This window comes from Podarcis filfolensis (assembly GCF_964270895.1).
Source record: "Podarcis filfolensis genome assembly, chromosome: 9".
In the NCBI taxonomy this organism is placed as follows: domain Eukaryota; kingdom Metazoa; phylum Chordata; class Lepidosauria; order Squamata; family Lacertidae; genus Podarcis; species Podarcis filfolensis.
The window spans coordinates 21,336,565-21,355,263 of record NC_139610.1 but is presented as its reverse complement, the minus strand read 5'-3'; the positions used below and the strand labels follow the sequence as shown (position 1 = coordinate 21,355,263).

Here is an 18,699-nt window from a genome sequence, read left to right as displayed (position 1 = left end):
TAAATAATAAATACATAAATATAAAGGAGGAATACAATGTGTTATGGATGGTACCTATTGTGTGTGTTTGGATTTATTGGTTTTCATTTCCCCTAGCTGAGGGACAAACATTTTTTACTCTAGAGGATGTAAGCAGAACCAGCTAAAACACAAAAGATTCCTCCCTACGTTTTACTTGCCAGGTTCAAACAATTGCTACTGCCAGGACATCTTATTCAAAGTGGTCTGTGGTGTCATATTGCCCAATTAGGTTTTTTGGGTCATTTCCTTCTACTAGTAAGAAGTTTTGCACTAACATTTAAAACAGATTTGAAAAGAACGGCAGTTTCTGCTCTGTAGCATGGCATACAAAAAAAATCAAAAGTTCAGATTAATGAGGTTAATGTACTGAGATCCCGTAAAGGTAAAGGGACCCCTGACCATTAGGTCCAGTCGTGACCGACTCTGGGGTTGCGGCGCTCATCTCGCTTTATTGGCCGAGGGAGCCGGCGTACAGCTTCCGGGTCATGTGGCCAGCATGACTAAGCCGCTTCTGGCGAACCAGAGCAGCGTATGGAAACGCTGTTTACCTTCCCGCTGGAGCGGTACCTATTTATCTACTTGCACTTTAACGTGCTTTTGAACTGCTAGGTGGGCAGGAGCTGGGACTGAACAACAGGAGCTCACCCTGCCGTGGGGATTCGAATCGCCGACCTTCTGATCGGCAAGTCCTAGGCTCTGTGGTTTAACCCACAGCGCCACCCGCGTCCCTCTGAGAGCCCCCTACCCACGTGTTAAACAAAAGTGGCAGTAACTTAAAAACTGTATTTGAGGCAAAAGCAACAATTCTGGGGTCTACACACTAGAGATCTAGATCTGCGATTGAATTTTTTCCAGCCGATATTCATTGCACAACTCTTACAACTAAGCTGAAAAAGACAGACTACTTTTTAATGCTTTGTGGGGAAGCACACTTGGGGATTGGGGACGGGGAGTTTGTAGCTTCTCTCAAAGATGATAAGGGTTGATGCCTACAACATTTCATTTGCTGTTCGGTTGTCACTACAAACTGCTTCGCCATGGCACAGCTTCTCCTGTGTGCAATGGCAACGAATGGCTGCTCTGATTCCTCTTGCAACCTAGATCACTCCTAGCACTTCCCAACCCATCAGGTCCACTAATACTGGTATGACAAGTCCTTAAACTCAATGCAGCCATATGCTACCTTCGTAGTATGAAGCACTGCTCTGGAGGAATAGCTTTGTGAGATTATTAGGGCTTCTTCTTGCTTCCGGTGATTCTCTTCAGAGGCTTCTCTGCAGGCCTAACAAATTCTACTTTTCTTTTTGATGTGCCGCTGAACTCAAGACAAGTGTGAATGTGGACCAGCTGATCCACCATTTAGTTTGGCTCTAATCCATGTGGATTGCAACACTCCTTTATTTGTTGTTGCACATAGCAGTAATATGGAGAAGTGGCAATCCCATGCAGGATTAAAGCAACTAACTGGCACGGCTGTGGCAACCACTAGTTTGCATGAAGCAAAAGGAAAGATATGCTAATATTCTTGGTTTCTGTTGTATCAAAAGTCTTTTAAAAAAAAAAGTTAACCTGTTTAAAATGGTTCCCCACCTGTCCACAGACTCAAAGCATAGCTGTCAACTTACAGATTTGAAAATAAGGGACCGGCAGCCTCGAAAATAAGGGACCAGCAGCCAAAATAAGAGATTTTAGTCAACCAGCTGAAATATGAAGTTAAAAGGGACCAGATAATTTGGGAGAGCAGCGCCGGTTTTTAGCCCTTCGTTTCCAGAGGTTGCTGCTCAAGACACCAGCTGATGAAACACTGCAATTAAATACTACAAGCAGCAACCACTTTTCGTGCAAAACAAAGTCCAAGCTACGAAGATGCTGCTGCAGTTCTGTATCTTTTCTCTCGTGCTCCATCTGCAGCTCTCAGTTCCATCAGGCGGGGCGGGAGGAAGAGAGGAGGGGGGAAATAGCGCCCGAAGTAAACCCGCAGATCAGACCATCTATGCTAGTCTACCACTACAAATCTATGGGAGAAGCGCTTGCGGTCCTTCCTCCGCTTTCCCCCTCTATGGTTAGCCCTTGGAACACCTGTCCGCGCCTCCGCCTCCTCTCTCTGAACTGCTTTCTCTATGGTTGCCCTCGCTCTCCTCTCAAGGCTCCTCAGCAATTCATAGGCCGCGCCAGGCTGCCCATCTCATTCGGGTCCTTCGGCGGCACAGCCGCAGTGCGGCCTAGTGGGACCGGCGGTGGCGGGCAGGCCCCAGGCAGAGAAGCTCAGTTCGGTGGCTATGAGGAGGATGGAGGCGGAAGAGCCCGAGGCTCCTGCCAGTCCCGGCGGGGAGGGGCTCCCGGGGGCCGAGGCTGGTGAGAGGAGGCTGGAGGGGGGCGGGCCGGGCAGCCAAGCAACACAGTTGGAGCCTCCCTCCTCCCTGGCCAGCAGGGAGGGTTGCAGGGAGGGGAGCTGCTCCTTTGAAACCCGGGAAATTTAAGGGACATCATCAGTAAGGGACAGCAGCGGGATACCGCGCTGGGATAAGGGAGTTTCTCGCCAAATAAGGGACGGTTGACAGCTATGACTCAAAGCAGACAAACAAACGTTACCTCTGTTTCTGGAGTGGGAGATGGTGTGATCGAACTAAGGGAGCCTTTTCTTGAGCCTTGAAGTTCTGTTGGTATGGATATGGGACGTTCCCATTGGGTTGTTCCTGTTGGTATGTGCCAATAATAGACGCCCGCTATGTCACTGATCTTTTTCCAGCCTGGAGGCAAGTCAGGATCTGTCTGAAATGAGTGATCACTCCATATATCTGCAGGAAACAAAAAACCCAAAACACTGTTAACATGTGAAACAAGTTCAAAACCCCCCAAAATCAAGTGTTGCAGAAACACTGCAGTTCTGTCATCGGTGAAGCAAGGTTAAAGAAAAAGGTATCTGTAAGACACAATTTTGCTTCTGAAGACAACAAGACAGCAGTCACTGGCATGGGGCCCCCAAACGATTATCTCTAAGCATATGTGGCCCGGGACAAAAACATGGTTGTCCACGCTTGGTGTAGACAATGCTGAGATAGACCAATGATCTAACTTGGCCTAAGGCAGCTTCCTGTATTCCAGGGGTATTCAGGTATAATGGACCTACAAACAAAGAAGTCAGCAAAGAAGCCAGAATCTCTTGTAATGATTAGCACACTTAACCATTTGATTTTTTACTGAAGATTATTTTCTAATACTCAGAACATGTCGGGTCATGCAGTAACCTATTATTGGCATTAAGGCTGCCAGAATCACGCTAACTTTTGTGTACTGATTGCGATTCTGCCATGTGACTTGCAAGGCTCCTTATTACGTTGTACATAGCTTTCAGATGTGCTTCATAATCCTAAACCAACAATGAGGATCTGCCGAGAATGAAAGGTTTTAATTATTCTATACACACACTGTCTGTTTTAAAAGGTGAAATGGGAAAATTGTTTCTGGAAACAAGCCAGTTTCCATGTACCCTCGATTGTTTGCTGCGAAACATTCCTCCCCTTAATACAGTATAGTACTGCCGACGCAGTACCTTTTGCAGGAAATGGCCTTTGGTGGTAGTAGCTGGAATTCAAATCATGGTATGTACACAAAGGCAAAAATGTACAATGCTGCTCACAGTGAGCGACTTCTTCCAAACCAACCAACCAACAAAAGATGAAAGGAAAATTACATGTAATTATTCATGACTACAGCATAGTAGGCCGTAAAAGTTAGAGAACCAAATATGAATGTCTTTGAAGTTTAGAAGCCTCCAGCAGTGTTTTGACTTGGAAACAAAAAAGCAAAACAGATGCCAGTAAGATCTTCAATAAGGACAATGTAACTAAACAAGCAAAAGACTACACACTGCAAGATGATTACAGAAACCCCTGCAATTAAGACAAGAGAATATTTTAAGTGAGGAGCCTCACCAAATTAAAAAGAAATTTATTAAATAGAATTTTAAGGCTTGTGTCCAATTCTCTGAATACTTTTCTTTTAAATATAACAAGGCTATCTTGTACTATAAACATTATATGTCTGCTTATTAAAGTGTGTAGCACTTCATTCTGCTCTAGTTGCTTCTGAGACTAATTACAAATATACTGGGTGATATCCAGCATTAATCATACTCAATGGACAAGTCAACTAATTTCAATGGATCTACTCTGAGTAGGACTTAATTGGATATCAACTATAATTATTATTATACATAGAGGGGAAAATGTTTATAGGAATCACACTGAGAAATAATATCTTTCTATTAATTCAGGCAGCTATAGATTGCTGTATATCAAAAGACAACATAATCTGCAAGCCTTCTGAATGAAATGGACAGAAATTAGGATAAACATTTCATGGACCCATTATTTCCATAAGTCACAGAAATCCTCAATTGCTAAACTGAACGAAGGCCTTCGGAGCACTGAAGTGTTGTATTATCCAGGGTTTCCTTGAAAATGTTATTCTTTAATGAGAAAGAATTTTGCCTCACTTCCTAGAAAGACTATGTAAAGCACCCCAGAATTCATATACTGTCAGTTTTGCTCCAAATAGCAGCTTGCAAGTGAACAAAGATGTTTATGGGAAGGCCAGGGAAGTCATAAACAATAAGAATTCACCATATCTTGTTGGCCATGAACATCAGATTCACACAAGTCAGAATGAGCCTGATGATTCTGCCTTCAGGCTAGTTCCTCCCTTTTCTCTGAAAACCAAGTCTGGTTTACTTAGGTCTTCAGGACAGAGCCAGCATCCGACTGGTTTCACGGCCTGGTTGCCTGGAGGTGATTATTATTTACCATAGGCGACCAGGTGAGTGGCTTTCTACAAGTGTAGCCTATGAAGTCTCCATCTTAATTAATATTGAGATGTGGGGACCAACGACCCAATTATTAGCACTGAGAGTTTGTTCTTATTTTTTTCATAACAACACACTTGGTAATAGCAAAACAGTATTACGGTTATTAACAAAATGTATTTATTTAGGCTGCAATTCCATGGCCCCTGGGAGGACAGCTGAGGAGCCAGATCTCTATTCCAAAGGTGCTGCAGATCCACCCTGCGGTGCCTTTTCGTCATACAGTCGTACCTTGGAAATCGAACAGCTTAGTTCCCAAACAATTTGGCTCCCGAACGTCACAAACCCAGAAGTGACTGTTCCGGTTTTCAAACTGTTATGGAAGCCGAACGTCCGACTGGGCTTCTGATTGGCTGCAGGACTTCCTGCAGCCAATCAGAAGCAGTGCTTTGATTTTCGAAAGTTTTGGAAGTTCAACAGACTTCCGGAACGGATTCTGTTTGACTTCCAAGGTACGACTCTCTTACAGCACTCACTCTTCCATCAGCTGTGCCCCAAAGGTGCAAGTGAAGGAGCATGCCAGAGGAAGATCAATGAAGATCTTGGACATGTGGGATCCAAATTCTCCTCCTCTCAATCCACCCACCCCCAGATCAGCAAGAAAACTATGTAAGTCCTGGAGCTGCTATAACACATTTCCCTCTCACAGGACCCAACAGCAGGGATGAAACTGTCTGGTTAGAAGCCCTCTTCCAACATCCTGGCCTGGCCGGTACAAACCTGCAGTGTTTTGCACATGGCTATTCCTCCACCTTCCATCTTTTTTTTCTTTTTTAAAAAAAATAATATTTATTAAAAGTTTAAAGATTACAGAAAGAAGAAAAAAAGAGAAAAGTTAAACAAAACAAAACAATACATTACAATACATAAAAAACAAAACAAAAAAACCAATACAGCGAAACAAAAGCAAAAACAAAAACAATTAAAAAACACATCCAATATTTCCATATCTTTGTCTTTCATTTACTTGTTTCATCGACCCCCTCACACCTCCCTTTTTTGTATTCTAGTTCAGTTAGCTATTTCAGCAAATCCTTTCCATCTTTCTCAATTTTTGTTCTATAATTTATCTTAACACATCTTAACATATTTTGACCTTATTTTCCATTAACACTATAATACTTATTTATACTTAATTCATTATAACATTTCTACTAAAGCCATATAATTCCATTCCATCATTTTTCTAACACTCATTAATATTACATTATTTCTATATATAAACTTTAAACTTTTTCCAATGTTCTTCCACCGTCTCTTCTCCCTGGTCTCAGATTCTGCCAGTCTTTTCCGTCAATTCCATATAGTCCATCAATCTGGTGATCTTCTGTCCGAGGCTCTTAACTCTTTTCCAAGTCCCTTCTGCGAGTCTTCTTCATATTTATACATGCACTTTACTTTGTCTTCTTCTGATCTTGTTCTTATTTTCCTTCCTTTGAAGCTGAAGAGTAGATCTTGGGGAAATTCCCACCTAGCAATGTTTTTATTCCTTCTCGACAGGTCAGCCAGCTCTCCATAATTAAAACTAAAATTCAAAATATATTTCAGGACATATTTCAAAGTTCCTCCAAATCTGGAGGTTCCCACAACTCCAGTCTCCTCCTGACCCAAGTCCAGGTCCCAAAGGTCAATAAATCCCTGCATAAAGGGATCTATTCAACTTTCCTTCTCCAGTCCAAGCAGGGCTCCAATCCTCAAAATCTGACTTTCTCTAAATTCACTCATAAATAGCATCAACTTATAATCATCAAATTGCATCTGCAGGGCTGGGGCTCTCTCCCTCTCCACCTGTGCCACTCTAGGTTCATCAACTACGGCTTTCTCCCCAGCCTTCTCCACAATTTGCCCTGTCAAAGTAGATCCCTGTATCAATTCCTGAGTAGTTTCAGTGATAATGTTCCCTTTTTGTCCCAAGTTAGTCACTTTTTGTCCCAAATTCTCAATTTTTATAGTCATAACATCCGTCTTCTTATGGAGCTGTTCCAGTGAGTTATTTATCTTACATAATGCAGCCACTAAGGCTTCTTCTGTCAACATTCTTAGTACTCCAAGGTCAATCCCAGATTCTCACAGTATTTTATCTTGCAGCTGGAGAATTCCCCCAGCTCAGCTCATGTAACAATTTCAAAGGCTTCCTCTAGGGGGAAACAATTTCTATTTGTATCAATCCTTTTAAGCACAATTCAAACAATAAAGTTAGTTTCAATTTTCAGTTACTTTTACTCCTTTTTAAGCGCAGAAGGTGACAATGGAAACAATATATTTCTCTTATTTAACTAGCTGTCAACGAACATTCTATTCACAGTCAATAAGCATTCCCAAAACGTGTCTTACTGGCAGCCCATTTCCAGGTTCAGAGCGGTGGCAATTTGACTTTCTTCACTCTCTCCTGCAGGCTTACACGATCCAAAATTTCCCCCCTCTTCTCCTGCTTCCAAGGGGGGCTTAATAATTTTAACCGATGGAAGTTTAATCCTTTACGAAAGGCTTTCCAAGACTTTAACTTGCAGCCTCTTTGCTTCAGTCTATTTACAAAAGGGGAAGGCGGACTTCCTGTTTGAAACCTCCCCGTTTCGGTGCCAAATTTAGACGTTTAAAAATCCAATTTTCCATTCTACTCACGGGTAGTTGTTTTAAAATCAAATTGTCCACAGGAAAAAGTCAGCGCTCTCCGGCAACAGCAATGCGACTTCACTCCGTGAAAAAAGCAGTCGATTCAAAGCACCGTGCCACTCACCCCACGTCGCTCCGGATCCCCGAAACCGGGTTTCCCCGCGAGTAGGGGAGGCGCAAAAGGTGCCAGCGGAATCCCACGTTCACAGGCTTCTCCCGCCTGTGATTTTTATGGGTCCCCGCCTTCGCCGTGGCGGTCGGACCCTAATTTCCACGAAGCGAATTGCTCCCGATCAGAGGAATTCCGCCATTGTCTGGAGGCGCCAACCCGGAAGTCCCCCACCTTCCATCTTTCCTCCCCATCCACCTTTTGGGATTGCTGTTGGGAAAGCTGAAAAGGTAATCCCAAGCATTAAACAACTACTTGTTTTATGACCCTTTCCCATGAATACTAGCCAGACATGCATGTTGATGTCTGAAATTTTGAATGGACAATTTGAAAAGGAAGTTTGCGATAGAAAGACAAACTCTGCTTACCTTACCTGGGGACCTATAGCTTTCCAGATCAGAGTGGTCCATCTTTTCATACCAAGTGGGCCACAAGAGTATCTGCGGGCCACAGACAGCATTATTGAACAAAGGAGTGAGTGAGGCCAAAATCTGATGCCTCCCACCCTCACTCTGCCTTCCCAAAGCCAGTTAAGTGAGGAGCCAGGCTTTGGGAAGGGGGCACAAGGCTCTGGCAGGGTCTTGGAGGCCTCCCATCTCCTTCCCAAAGCTGGGAAAGCACTAAATAGGTTTTGGGAAGGAGGAGGGAGGACTCTGCCAGAGCCCTCATGCCTCCTTCCCCAAACCCAGCGCCTCGCTTATGTGGGGTTTTGTGTATGTGGTCAAATGTTGCCAAGGGCTGCCAAAAATGCTTTGAGGGCCACATGCAGTCCTTGGATGACAAGTTGGAGCCCAGATATTCCTGGACTTCGGCTTCCATCATCCTTGACCATTGATGGCGCTTCCCAAGGCTGCCTGGAGATGGAATCCAACATAATCTTGAGGGCCACAGGCTCTCCAACCAAGCCTTAAATCATCATCATGAAAGATGACAGAATGTGGTCCAAGCGCCATGTATGCCCTATGGTTCTAAATACGGTTTCTGTTGCAATATTTTTTCTTGTTCCAACATAACAGTGTTTAGAACCACAGGGCATACAATTGGTTAGAGGGTTAGGGATGAGTTTGGGGGAAAAAAGTAAGGTGCAGTAAAATCTGAGTAAAATAATATATTGCTGTTTTATAACTCTCTCCTCCAGCTGTCACAGTCTACCACAGAGCTGATTTATTGCTACAATAAACTCCATTCCATATGATATGCGCCAATTCAGATGCTGAATTTGGCAAGGTGATGAAAGCAAATTTGGGAATTCAATTTGTGTTTCAAGTTCTGATGGTTTTACTGCACTGTACTAAAATATTACGACGACTTCCTAAAACAAGATGGAAATCAACTGCTACTACAACTTGACAGTGCCGTAAACAATACATTGGATTTGGTGGTCATTAGTGTTTGGAATAATAGTACAATTTTAACAGTTTTTCTTTTACTGCTTTTTCTCCAAAGGAAAAAGATAGCAAATCAAAAAGTACCATAACATGAATCATTGCTTGGCCTCAATTCAATTAGACAGAGATAAAAATTGCAGGAGGCAGCAGTATCTCCGTATGGCACGACTGACCTGAAAGTGCAGTAAAATGGAGCCAATTTTCTCTTCCATTATTTTGCAACTTCATGAAGATATCTTTTCTAGTATGGCAGGCACCCCAAGGCTGTTTTACAAGGTCAACAGTCACAAAACAGAAATAGTCTCATAGATGCAACAACAAAAACGGGTTTAGGTATCCCTGTTTTTTCTTAGCGAATTGACATCACTGTTCCTTATATAACATTTATCAGTATTGTAAAGTGGTACCTCGGGTTACATACGCTTCAGGTTACAGATGCCTCAGGCTACAGACTCCGCTAACCCAGAAATAGTACCTTGGGTTGAGAACTTTGCTTCAGGATGAGAACAGAAATCGTGCAGCGGCGGCGTGGCAGCAGCAGGAGGTCCCATTAGATAAAGTGGTGCTTCAGGTTAAGAACAGTTTCAGGTTAAGAACGGACCTCCGGAATGAATTAAGTACTTAACCTGAGGTACCACAGTACTGTATATTCTTCCATGGTTCAAGGCAGCAGAGAACCACACTGCTTATATAAAATATCATTACAGTAGGAATACAAGAAAGGAAAAGATAATGTAATACTGAGTGCAAAGGAATATAACTACGCATACTATAGTGTCTAAAATTAGAAGGCATACAATTAAACCCTGGTTTAAGGAGGTTTATCCTCACCAAGATATCCTACAAATTACATTTATAAGTTTCAATAGCTCATTCTTACAAAAGAAAGGCAAAACTCAGTCAATTGTTCTAGAGTGAGAACCTCTATTTTCTATATCAGTGTTTCCCAACTGGGGGACATATGCCCCCCCCCGAATATTCTAAGATGGCCACAGGTGATATAGAATAGAGATACAGAACAGTGTTTCCAACATTTTTCCCAACTGTGGCCCCCTTTTGGCCTTGTTTCTTTCCTATGACACCCCCCCCCCCATTTATGTGCATTTAACACGTAATAAAGTTCTGGACATACCGTAAATAAAACTCAGTAGCTCTAGGGAGACATAACAGGCCAAAATTGATACACGCAGTCAGGAAGGAAGCACGCAGATTTAAAATATAAACAGAAGAATCTTGATGTGTTGTTTCAAATAGGATTCAAATGAAGTGGCTATGTAATAGCTGTAGATTGTAACTCCACTTTTGCAAATGTCCATACTTCGCATGCAAGTGATTATCACAGTTCAATGCCAAACAATTTTATTTTAAAAATGTTTCCACTACTCTGCATGCGTTGCAGCAGCACAACCTATCCTCATAGTTCACAATGACAGTCAGCAGATAGGTCCTTCGAAAACTCATGGCAAGAAACCCGAGTGCCAGCCTAAAATTAAAATGTGGTGAAAAGCAACACTCGACAGGACAAATAACTGCATCGCAAGCCGGACAAGCATGTCTAATTTTGGCAGCATTACTCAACAAGAAACTGAGATATAAACAGCCAAAAGCTGGCCATTTGGAACAGTCCTCCTTCACAGCGTGCAACTGGTTGTCAAGACAACAGGATCCTCTTCCTTGCAAAAAAAACCTTCAAGAAGTCCAACGATGGTTCAAAAAAGGAAAAAGAGGAAAAAAAACTAGTTCCAACAGTTAAGAGCCAGCTCAATGAAACCTATGGAAGTTTAGTCATCAAACTGAACTGAAGACAACTTAATTAAAGTTCTTCATGTAAAGTTGGAGAACCTACTTTATAAGATGATGTGTCTGCATATGTTGTTTTAGAGTGCTGTGTTTCACATAACAACATTGTCACCTTATTATAAATAGGAAGCTAAATCTGAGAGAGAGGCTGAGTTCACACCAGGGCTTTCAGCATTTTTAATGCCTCCAAAATCTATCTTATGTTTCCCATCAATACTAGTGGGTGGTGATCGATGGGAGATATTTGCATTGTCTGTTGTCCCTTCCCTTCAATTAGTGTTTCCCAATCCACAATAATTCTGGAAAACAATATCTGCCGTGCGCACGCACGCAGGCACAGTGTATGTTCAGCTGCGTGCATGCACCTTTAATTCCTATTTTACTTTATAAATACAAGTTTCACAATATACCAATTTGGTGTAAAAGAGCAGTCAATTTTTCATTTTGTTTTTCAAAGTATGACACACCTTTCTCCCTGACATGCTAGCTTTCTCTGTGCATGACACTAAGGGAGGGAAAGTGTTCCATTCTGTGAGCCCCTAGCTGGGGTCTACAGTGGTACAGTCCAGACACAGGTTTACCATCTTATTTTATGCTTGTGAGAACTCTGTCTAAGTCTAGCCTCTGCACTATAACAAATATACATATACAGTGGTACCTCGGTTTAAGTACTTAATTCGTTCCGGAGGTCCGTTCTTAACCTGAAACTGTTCTTAACCTAAAGCACCACTTTAGCTAATGGGGCCTCCCGCTGCTGCCACGCCACCAGAGCACAATTTCTGTTCTCATCCTGAAGCAAAGTTCTTAACCTATTTCTTGGTTAGCAGAGTCTGTAACCTGAAGCTTATGTAACCTGAAGCGTATGTAACCCGAGGTACCACTGTATTTAGTTGTACAGTGGTACCTCGGGTTACAGATGCTTCAGGTTACATAAGCTTCAGGTTACAGACTCTGCTAACCAAGAAATAGGTTAAGAACTTTCGGGTTGCGTACCGTGCCGAACCCGAAGTACCGGAACTGGTTACTTCTGGGTTTCAGCGCTTTGCGCATGCACAGAAGCGCTAAATCGTGCTTAGTGCATGCGCATAAGTGCCAAATAGTGACCCACGCATGCGCAGATGCGTTCGCAACCCGAGGTTCCACTGTATGTAATTTAATGAACATCTGAGCACAGTTTAATTAGCAACCTTATTCGTTAATATCTGAAGTGTAAAAAATCCCCATAATGCTACTTTGTAGAACTCACAGCTGTCTGTTTTTGCAGTAGTAACATTAAAAACTATAGCAATATTTGTTTTTTCAACTATACTTGGTAGAGATTATTATGTGATTTTTGGCTGTGTCTTGACTCGAGTTTTATTTATGTCCTGAACTTTATTATGTGCTAAATTCTGTACTTTGTATGTTTCTATGGATTACATTAATAAAAATGGGGAAAATCAGAATTGACTTCACAGATCATTCAGGAACCTGCGACATGAGGATTTCCTTTTTCAGACAATTATTTTCAAACTTGTATTTTGTATGCTGTCCAGCAGGTGGCATCGAGCACTACACTTTTTAAAAAGGCTACTGCGGTTCATGTCAAACTCTTTCAAAAACCTTCCTTTGCCATCTGCAACAAGTTTTGCTCCACAGATAACACTATTTATATACAGCCGTACCTTGGAAATTGAACAGAATCTGTTCCGGGAGTCCATTCGACTTCCTAAACCTTCAAAAACCAAAGCGCGGCTTCTGATTGGCTGCAAGAAGTTCCTGCAGCCAATTGGAAGCTGCAGAAGCCCCATCGGATGTTCGGCTTCCAAAAATAGTTTGTAAACCGGAACAGTCACTTCCGGGTTTGCAGTGTTCAGGAGCCAAAATGTTCAGGAACTAAGCTGTTCCAAAAACAGTAAAAACCAATGACTTCTAGAATGATAATTGATTCAGCAACAGTAGCAAAAGTGCTCCTTCGTTGGACAATATTGTATTTATGTGCTCGAAAAGTCTTACTTTTTCACACATAGAAAGTCGAACCTGTATCATTCTGAGTCAGTATAGATCAGGGGAAGGGAACCTCTTCCAGTCTGAGGGCCATATTCTATCATACGTTACCTTTCGAGGGCCGCATGAAAGTGATGGACAGGGCCAGAGCAACAGATGCAGTTCTTACCTTTTTATACAGTAGGTGACATTCTAGCCATGCAAAAGCCATAGGTTTACACACACACACACACACACACACACACACACACACACACACCTAACCCAGGCATGCAACAAACATTTTCACAGTTCAAGGACACGTTCAGAAGGAAAAGCACTTGAGGTTGCATTGAGCAGGGGAGATCAGGGGTGTCCTGGGGAGAGTCCCAAATGCCAGGTAGAGAGGTTCCCCTGGTATAAGCAATACTGAACTGGAGCTGTGACAACTTCCTGTGTTCCTAAAAGTGATGAATATTGGTTGGATCAAACCCATGTTTTCTTTACAAAAATTAAGGGTGTTAGGAACTTGTTTGCGAGAGTGATTCTGACCACTCTTTTGCACAGGGCTCTGCAAGCTCTGAAAAAAATCTCCTCTGGGATTTATCAGAGGAAAAAGCATACTACTGTTTCCTACTCAGAGGTAGGAAGGAACTGGCCTTGGGAAGAGAGAGTGTACAAAAGCTCTACTTTAGAGTTTGGGTGTATCCCGCCCCCCCCCCCCCGGCTGCCTTGCTGAGTGAATGGTCATCCCAAAACAGGTAGGTAAAGGTAAAGGACCTCTGGAAGGTTAAGTCCAGTCAAGGGCAATTATGGGGTGTGGCGCTCATCTCTGCTTTCAGGCTGAGGGAGCCGGCCTTTGTCCACAGACAGCATTTCCAGGTCATGTGACCAGCATGGCTAAACCATGCCTGGCACACAGAGTGCCAGAGTGCACATAAATGCTATTTACCTTCCCACCGCTACGGTACCTATTTATCTACTCGCACTGGTATGCTTTCAAACTGCTACTTGGCATACAATGTCCACACAGCGATACTTGAGCATCTGGCCATATGGGGTTTTTATCATGCTTTCACAAAAACAGGACTTTAAAGTATTTAAATTAAAAAGGTAGCTTTATTAGTAAATATCAAGAAATGTTCTCGAAGCTACCAACATGAGTTTGACCAAACTGCGGGAGGCAGTGGAAGACAGGAGTGCCTGGCGTGCTTTGGTTCATGGGGTCACGAAGAGTCGGACACGACTAAGAGACTAAACAACAAATCAAGAAATAAAAGCATTGATGCAACTGAGAAATGAATCCACAAAATAAATTGTAGGTGGTATGCAATTAAGTTTTATTCAGAGTAGATCCAATGAAATTAAAGAACACAACTAACTTAGATTCATTACTTTCAAGAGGTTAAGCTTTGTTGAATACCACCCATTGTGGTATTTAGTCCAAACTCTTCAGTCTGGTCTTCCCATTTGTGGAAGTTTTAATCAGCTGCACTTATGATTTTAGAAAATTACTAGGCTAAAAATCAGCATCCACATACTGTATTAACATCTGGGGATCAGTACCTTAATGGAAAGCAATTCACTAGGCTGTATGAATTCTGACCCACACCTTAATGGGGAAAGGCCCCTCTTTTCCAAAATGATGATCCCAAAATAGGCTTTTTCTTTGGAACCCCTAGGCTGCAATCCTAACCCCATTTACCTGGGAGTAAATTCAACCGGACTTCCTTTGGAGTAGACATGGTTAGGCTTGCGCCATTAATCAAGCCTAGAAGCTTGGAGCTTGTTGTCCTTTGCAGATTTGGGATCAGCCAGTTGGGGAAACTGGCCTCGAAGCATGTCTTTATAGGTGTTATAAAAGGCAAATTGGGGAGGAAAGGAATAACTACTTACCAAGACAAGTTGTTTCTTACAACTACCACTTAACTGGGCACTGTGCTGGGTGACAGAGCCCTGTGGCAGTTCGCATGCTTTTTCCTGGAAGCCAACTAATTCAGCTAACTAATTCCCATGGGCTGCAAGAAGATCAAACCTATCCATTCTTAAGGAAATCAGCCCTGAGTGCTCACTGGAAGGACAGATCCTGAAGCTGAGGCTCCAGTACTTTGGCCACCTCATGAGAAGAGAAGACTCCCTGGAAAAGACCCCGATGCTGGGAAAGATTGAGGGCACAAAGAGAAGGGGACGACAGAGGATGAGATGGTTGGACAGTGTTCTTGAAGCTACAAACATGAGCCTGACCAAACTGCGGGAGGCAGTGGAAGACAGAAGTGCCTGGCGTGCTCTGGTCCACGGGGTCACGAAGAGTCGGACACGACTAAACAACAACAAAACTAATTCAGCATGCTATCAAGGCAATTTTGAGGCTAGTTTTAATTTATAGAAACAAATGCATCAAAATCTAAAAGGGAGGCTCTGAATTTGCTGTTCAAGGTAGGGTGCAATTAATTATTTGAAAACTGTTCTAAAAACAATTTTAGCCACCATGGTGCTTGCAGGCTAGATATCTACCAGGCAATCTAACCTAGGTATGTGCTTCAGGAAATCGTAGGGAACATCAGCTCCCAGCCAGCCAAGCAAATATTATGCAGCCATCAAATGGCAATTCGCCATGCTCCAAATGAAGCCTGGCTTTGTAACCAAATAAGTAATGGGGAAGGAAGGAAAGGTAATGGGGAAGCAGTATATCATTATAAAACCAAATATGAAGAAGCAAAAGTTTTATAAAGTGAAAGTGCACAACAGAGCAATTGCTGCATTGTTGATAAAACCGTAGATTTTTGCAAAAAGGTTTTTGGTTGTTTTTTAACTTATCCGATCCATCCCGCTAATTAAAGCCTGCTGTTGCTGGGCAAACAAAAGTGGTGCCAAGATGTAATCTGGCTGATGGATGAATAAAAAACCGGACTGCTCGGACAGTCCATTTACAGTAATGTGCAGAGACATTAGAGAAGTTGCCCTCCTGTCGCTTCTCTCCTATGATTCACTCAAAATTCAACATCAAGCTTAGTTACCACTGATAAAGCATTTGAATATTCCCATTTTAAAAAGAATTTATTATTTTAGGTTGGTGTTTTGCTGCCTCGGCAGAGTCCTGCTCTACATTACAAAGTCTGCTGACTTTTTAACTGAAAATTTAGAAATTCCAAAACTGCACTCCCTCCGTCTTGGTGACAAAACTGCCTGTTCTGAACCACTGAATATCCGAGTGCTTTATTAACTGGCATGCATGCATAATCAGCCAACTCATTTGCCAAAACTGCAGGTCCTGACCCAATAATGCCTCTCTGTCCCATCTGCCCATAAACAAGGTACAATATCTTACCTGACACTTTATATCACAATTTCACAACAAATATTGTATTCCGAGAACAGATGCACAAGCAGTAGACTGCCTTTGTGATACTTACATTTCAGTATTTATAATGTCATCAGTGGTGTGCAATACTTACGGAATTATCTACTTAATGTAAAATGGTCACAGTGACACATTGCTCAAATGAACCCATTCGGTCCATGATCGGTTGACATTCCTGCATTTTAGAGGGCTGGACTAGATGACCCTTGTGATCCCTTCCAACTCTACAATCCTATTATTCTAACCAATAATTCCACCATCTCAGATTGGGGCTTTATTAGGATTGTGAGCCCTCGTTATGCACAAAAGGGAAGGGTTCCCATTGTGCCTGACCTTTGGGCCAGGCTGGGGCTAATGATAGTTGCAATCCAAAACATCTGTAAGGTACCAGGTTTGGGAAAGCTGCAGTAGATGATTATCCTTTCCTATTCATTGGCTGGCTGTATAAACCTTACAACTACTGTGGCTAATATTGTAATGTAAAAACATCTCTGGATATTGTCATTAAAAATCTATGTATTCTAGCAGCAAAATCTTGGTTCTTTTTAAAAAGAAGCCTCCCATTTCTCTCCACCACCCCCACAAAAAAAGTTGATTGCTTTGGAATTCAATTAAGCAAGACAATGCTCTTCATCAGTTGTCTGTAGAATGACAATACATGAGACAGCCCGAAGCTTTAAGTTGCAGGCACCAGATTCCTATGCTAATGCACAATGAATGCAATTATACCAACTGGTCAACCCTGAATAAGGAGATATTCTCAAATTGATAGTAAATAATGTTGTATTGTACCTTCCACATGTTAACAGTATATTGTTGACTTTTTTCTGAATATCACACAAACCATGTGAGCCAGGTGAACTCACTAAGCTTTGCAAAATATCTTTAAAAAAATATTTATATTCTAGCTGAATAAAAATATGTAACTGATTTATAAATCAGTTTCTGTTCACTGAATTAACAATGACTTCTAACTTTGATTTATTTAACTGTCCTGGTGATTAACCCACAGTGTGAAACAATAGTGACCCCTCTAAAAATGAGCTGGAAAAGGATTCCCCGTTAACTGCCAAATTTATCTGCCAGAAACCAATCAGACACTGCCAAACAAATGAGTATTAGTTCAAAACCAACCTTCCATTATAGAAAAAAGTTGCTTTACCCTGAAGTTGAAGAACTTGATTAGAGAAGACCAAGATTGTGTTTAAAGCAAAGTAGACACAGGGAAGAGATTAGGGGCATGTCAAGGAAAACCAGGAGACGAGGAGTCCAAGGGAATCTGGAATCCAGAACCAGTGTGAAAATGTTCAAGCTCTGCAGATCACAGCTTTCGAACTTAACCACTCGATTTGCCAGAGCTAACACAGAGGTGCTAACAGCAGAACACAAAGTTCATACTGTGATGATTACTCCAGCCCTAGCAGATAAGTTTTCTCTGCAACATGCAAACAAGACTTAAAAGTACCCCCACGTTCCCCAATCACAACAGCTGCTAAACATCTGTATACAGAAATAGTCAGCTTGCAAAGACAAGCTGGGAAAAAGTAACATATATGATTTCTCGCTACTCACATTTGCTCGCTCCTCCTCCTCTGCAGTTCAGCCTTAGCTGATCTGCCACCAGCATCCTTTAAGTTTGTTCTGCACATGTTCTGACAGCTTCATGTTCGCTCGTGCTCGCCTCTTTGCAAAGCCTCCAGATCTGTCTGCCAGCTGAATGGGGCTGGGCTGGGGGACCTACCGCTACGTAGGCGACATTTATTTAATTAGTCTAACAAGGAATGAAGTTTGGGGTGGGTGAAAGGAAGGCCACCTGGCAGCCTGTAGATTTCAGAGTGGCAATACCACATGTTGCCCATATAAATGACTACCTTCCCCAAGACGGCAGAAACCAAGACAGCTGTAAAGGAATTATAGCGGTGGATGCACACAATACTGAACCGATTGCCAGATTGCCAGACGCTCAAGTATTTCTTGACTGATTTTGCTCAAAGTGACAAGCTTTCAAGACCCCACAGCCTACAGGCATCAATCACATCGCGATTTAATCAGCTCATCTGTGCACGGATGCCAGAACCCTCCTTCCAACTCCAAAAATTCATTAAAATGTCTTGTTCCTGGCTGCTTTTACAAACATGAAAGCCACACACAAAAAAAGGAAGAGTTCAGTAAAATTTATTGCAAAGATCCACTCCTTGAAGGCAAAAAATAAATTCTTCTTGAAGCTCCTAACCTTCAACTCCCCGAAGGTGCATTGCAGCAATGGTAGAAATTGATTTAGTGAGAGGCTTCTATTAGGGAGAGTGCTGCTCTCATCAGGAAGTCCCTCCCCCCTGCTGTAATCAATAATTTAAGCAAAGCCAAGAATCGTGTCAGCCAAAATGACCAGGGAAATGGCTTAAAAAAAAAAAAAAAGCTATCTCTGTGGAATAGTAGTAAAATCCAATTTAAAACTGAATGGGAAATTTCTGCTGTTGTTTTTTTTGAAACTCTGGGTATCTTTGCTCGTATACTGAAA

At 42.3% G+C, this 18,699-nt stretch overlaps 1 protein-coding gene across 20 annotated transcripts in view; it reads right to left on the bottom strand.

Moving 5' to 3' along the window:
* Positions 1–18,699, bottom strand: part of APBB2 (amyloid beta precursor protein binding family B member 2) — a 171,579-nt gene that overhangs the window by 65,144 nt on the left and 87,736 nt on the right. For 18 of the 20 annotated variants that reach the window (XM_083630342.1, XM_083630352.1, XM_083630336.1 and 15 more), the window contains one exon: positions 2,614–2,819. In XM_083630342.1, the coding sequence (XP_083486468.1) occupies positions 2,614–2,819 (206 nt within the window). Of the gene's footprint in view, positions 1–2,613; positions 2,820–5,116; positions 5,179–18,699 lie in introns of those variants that run through there. The other 2 variants (XM_083630347.1, XM_083630345.1) reach the window with 2 other exon arrangements.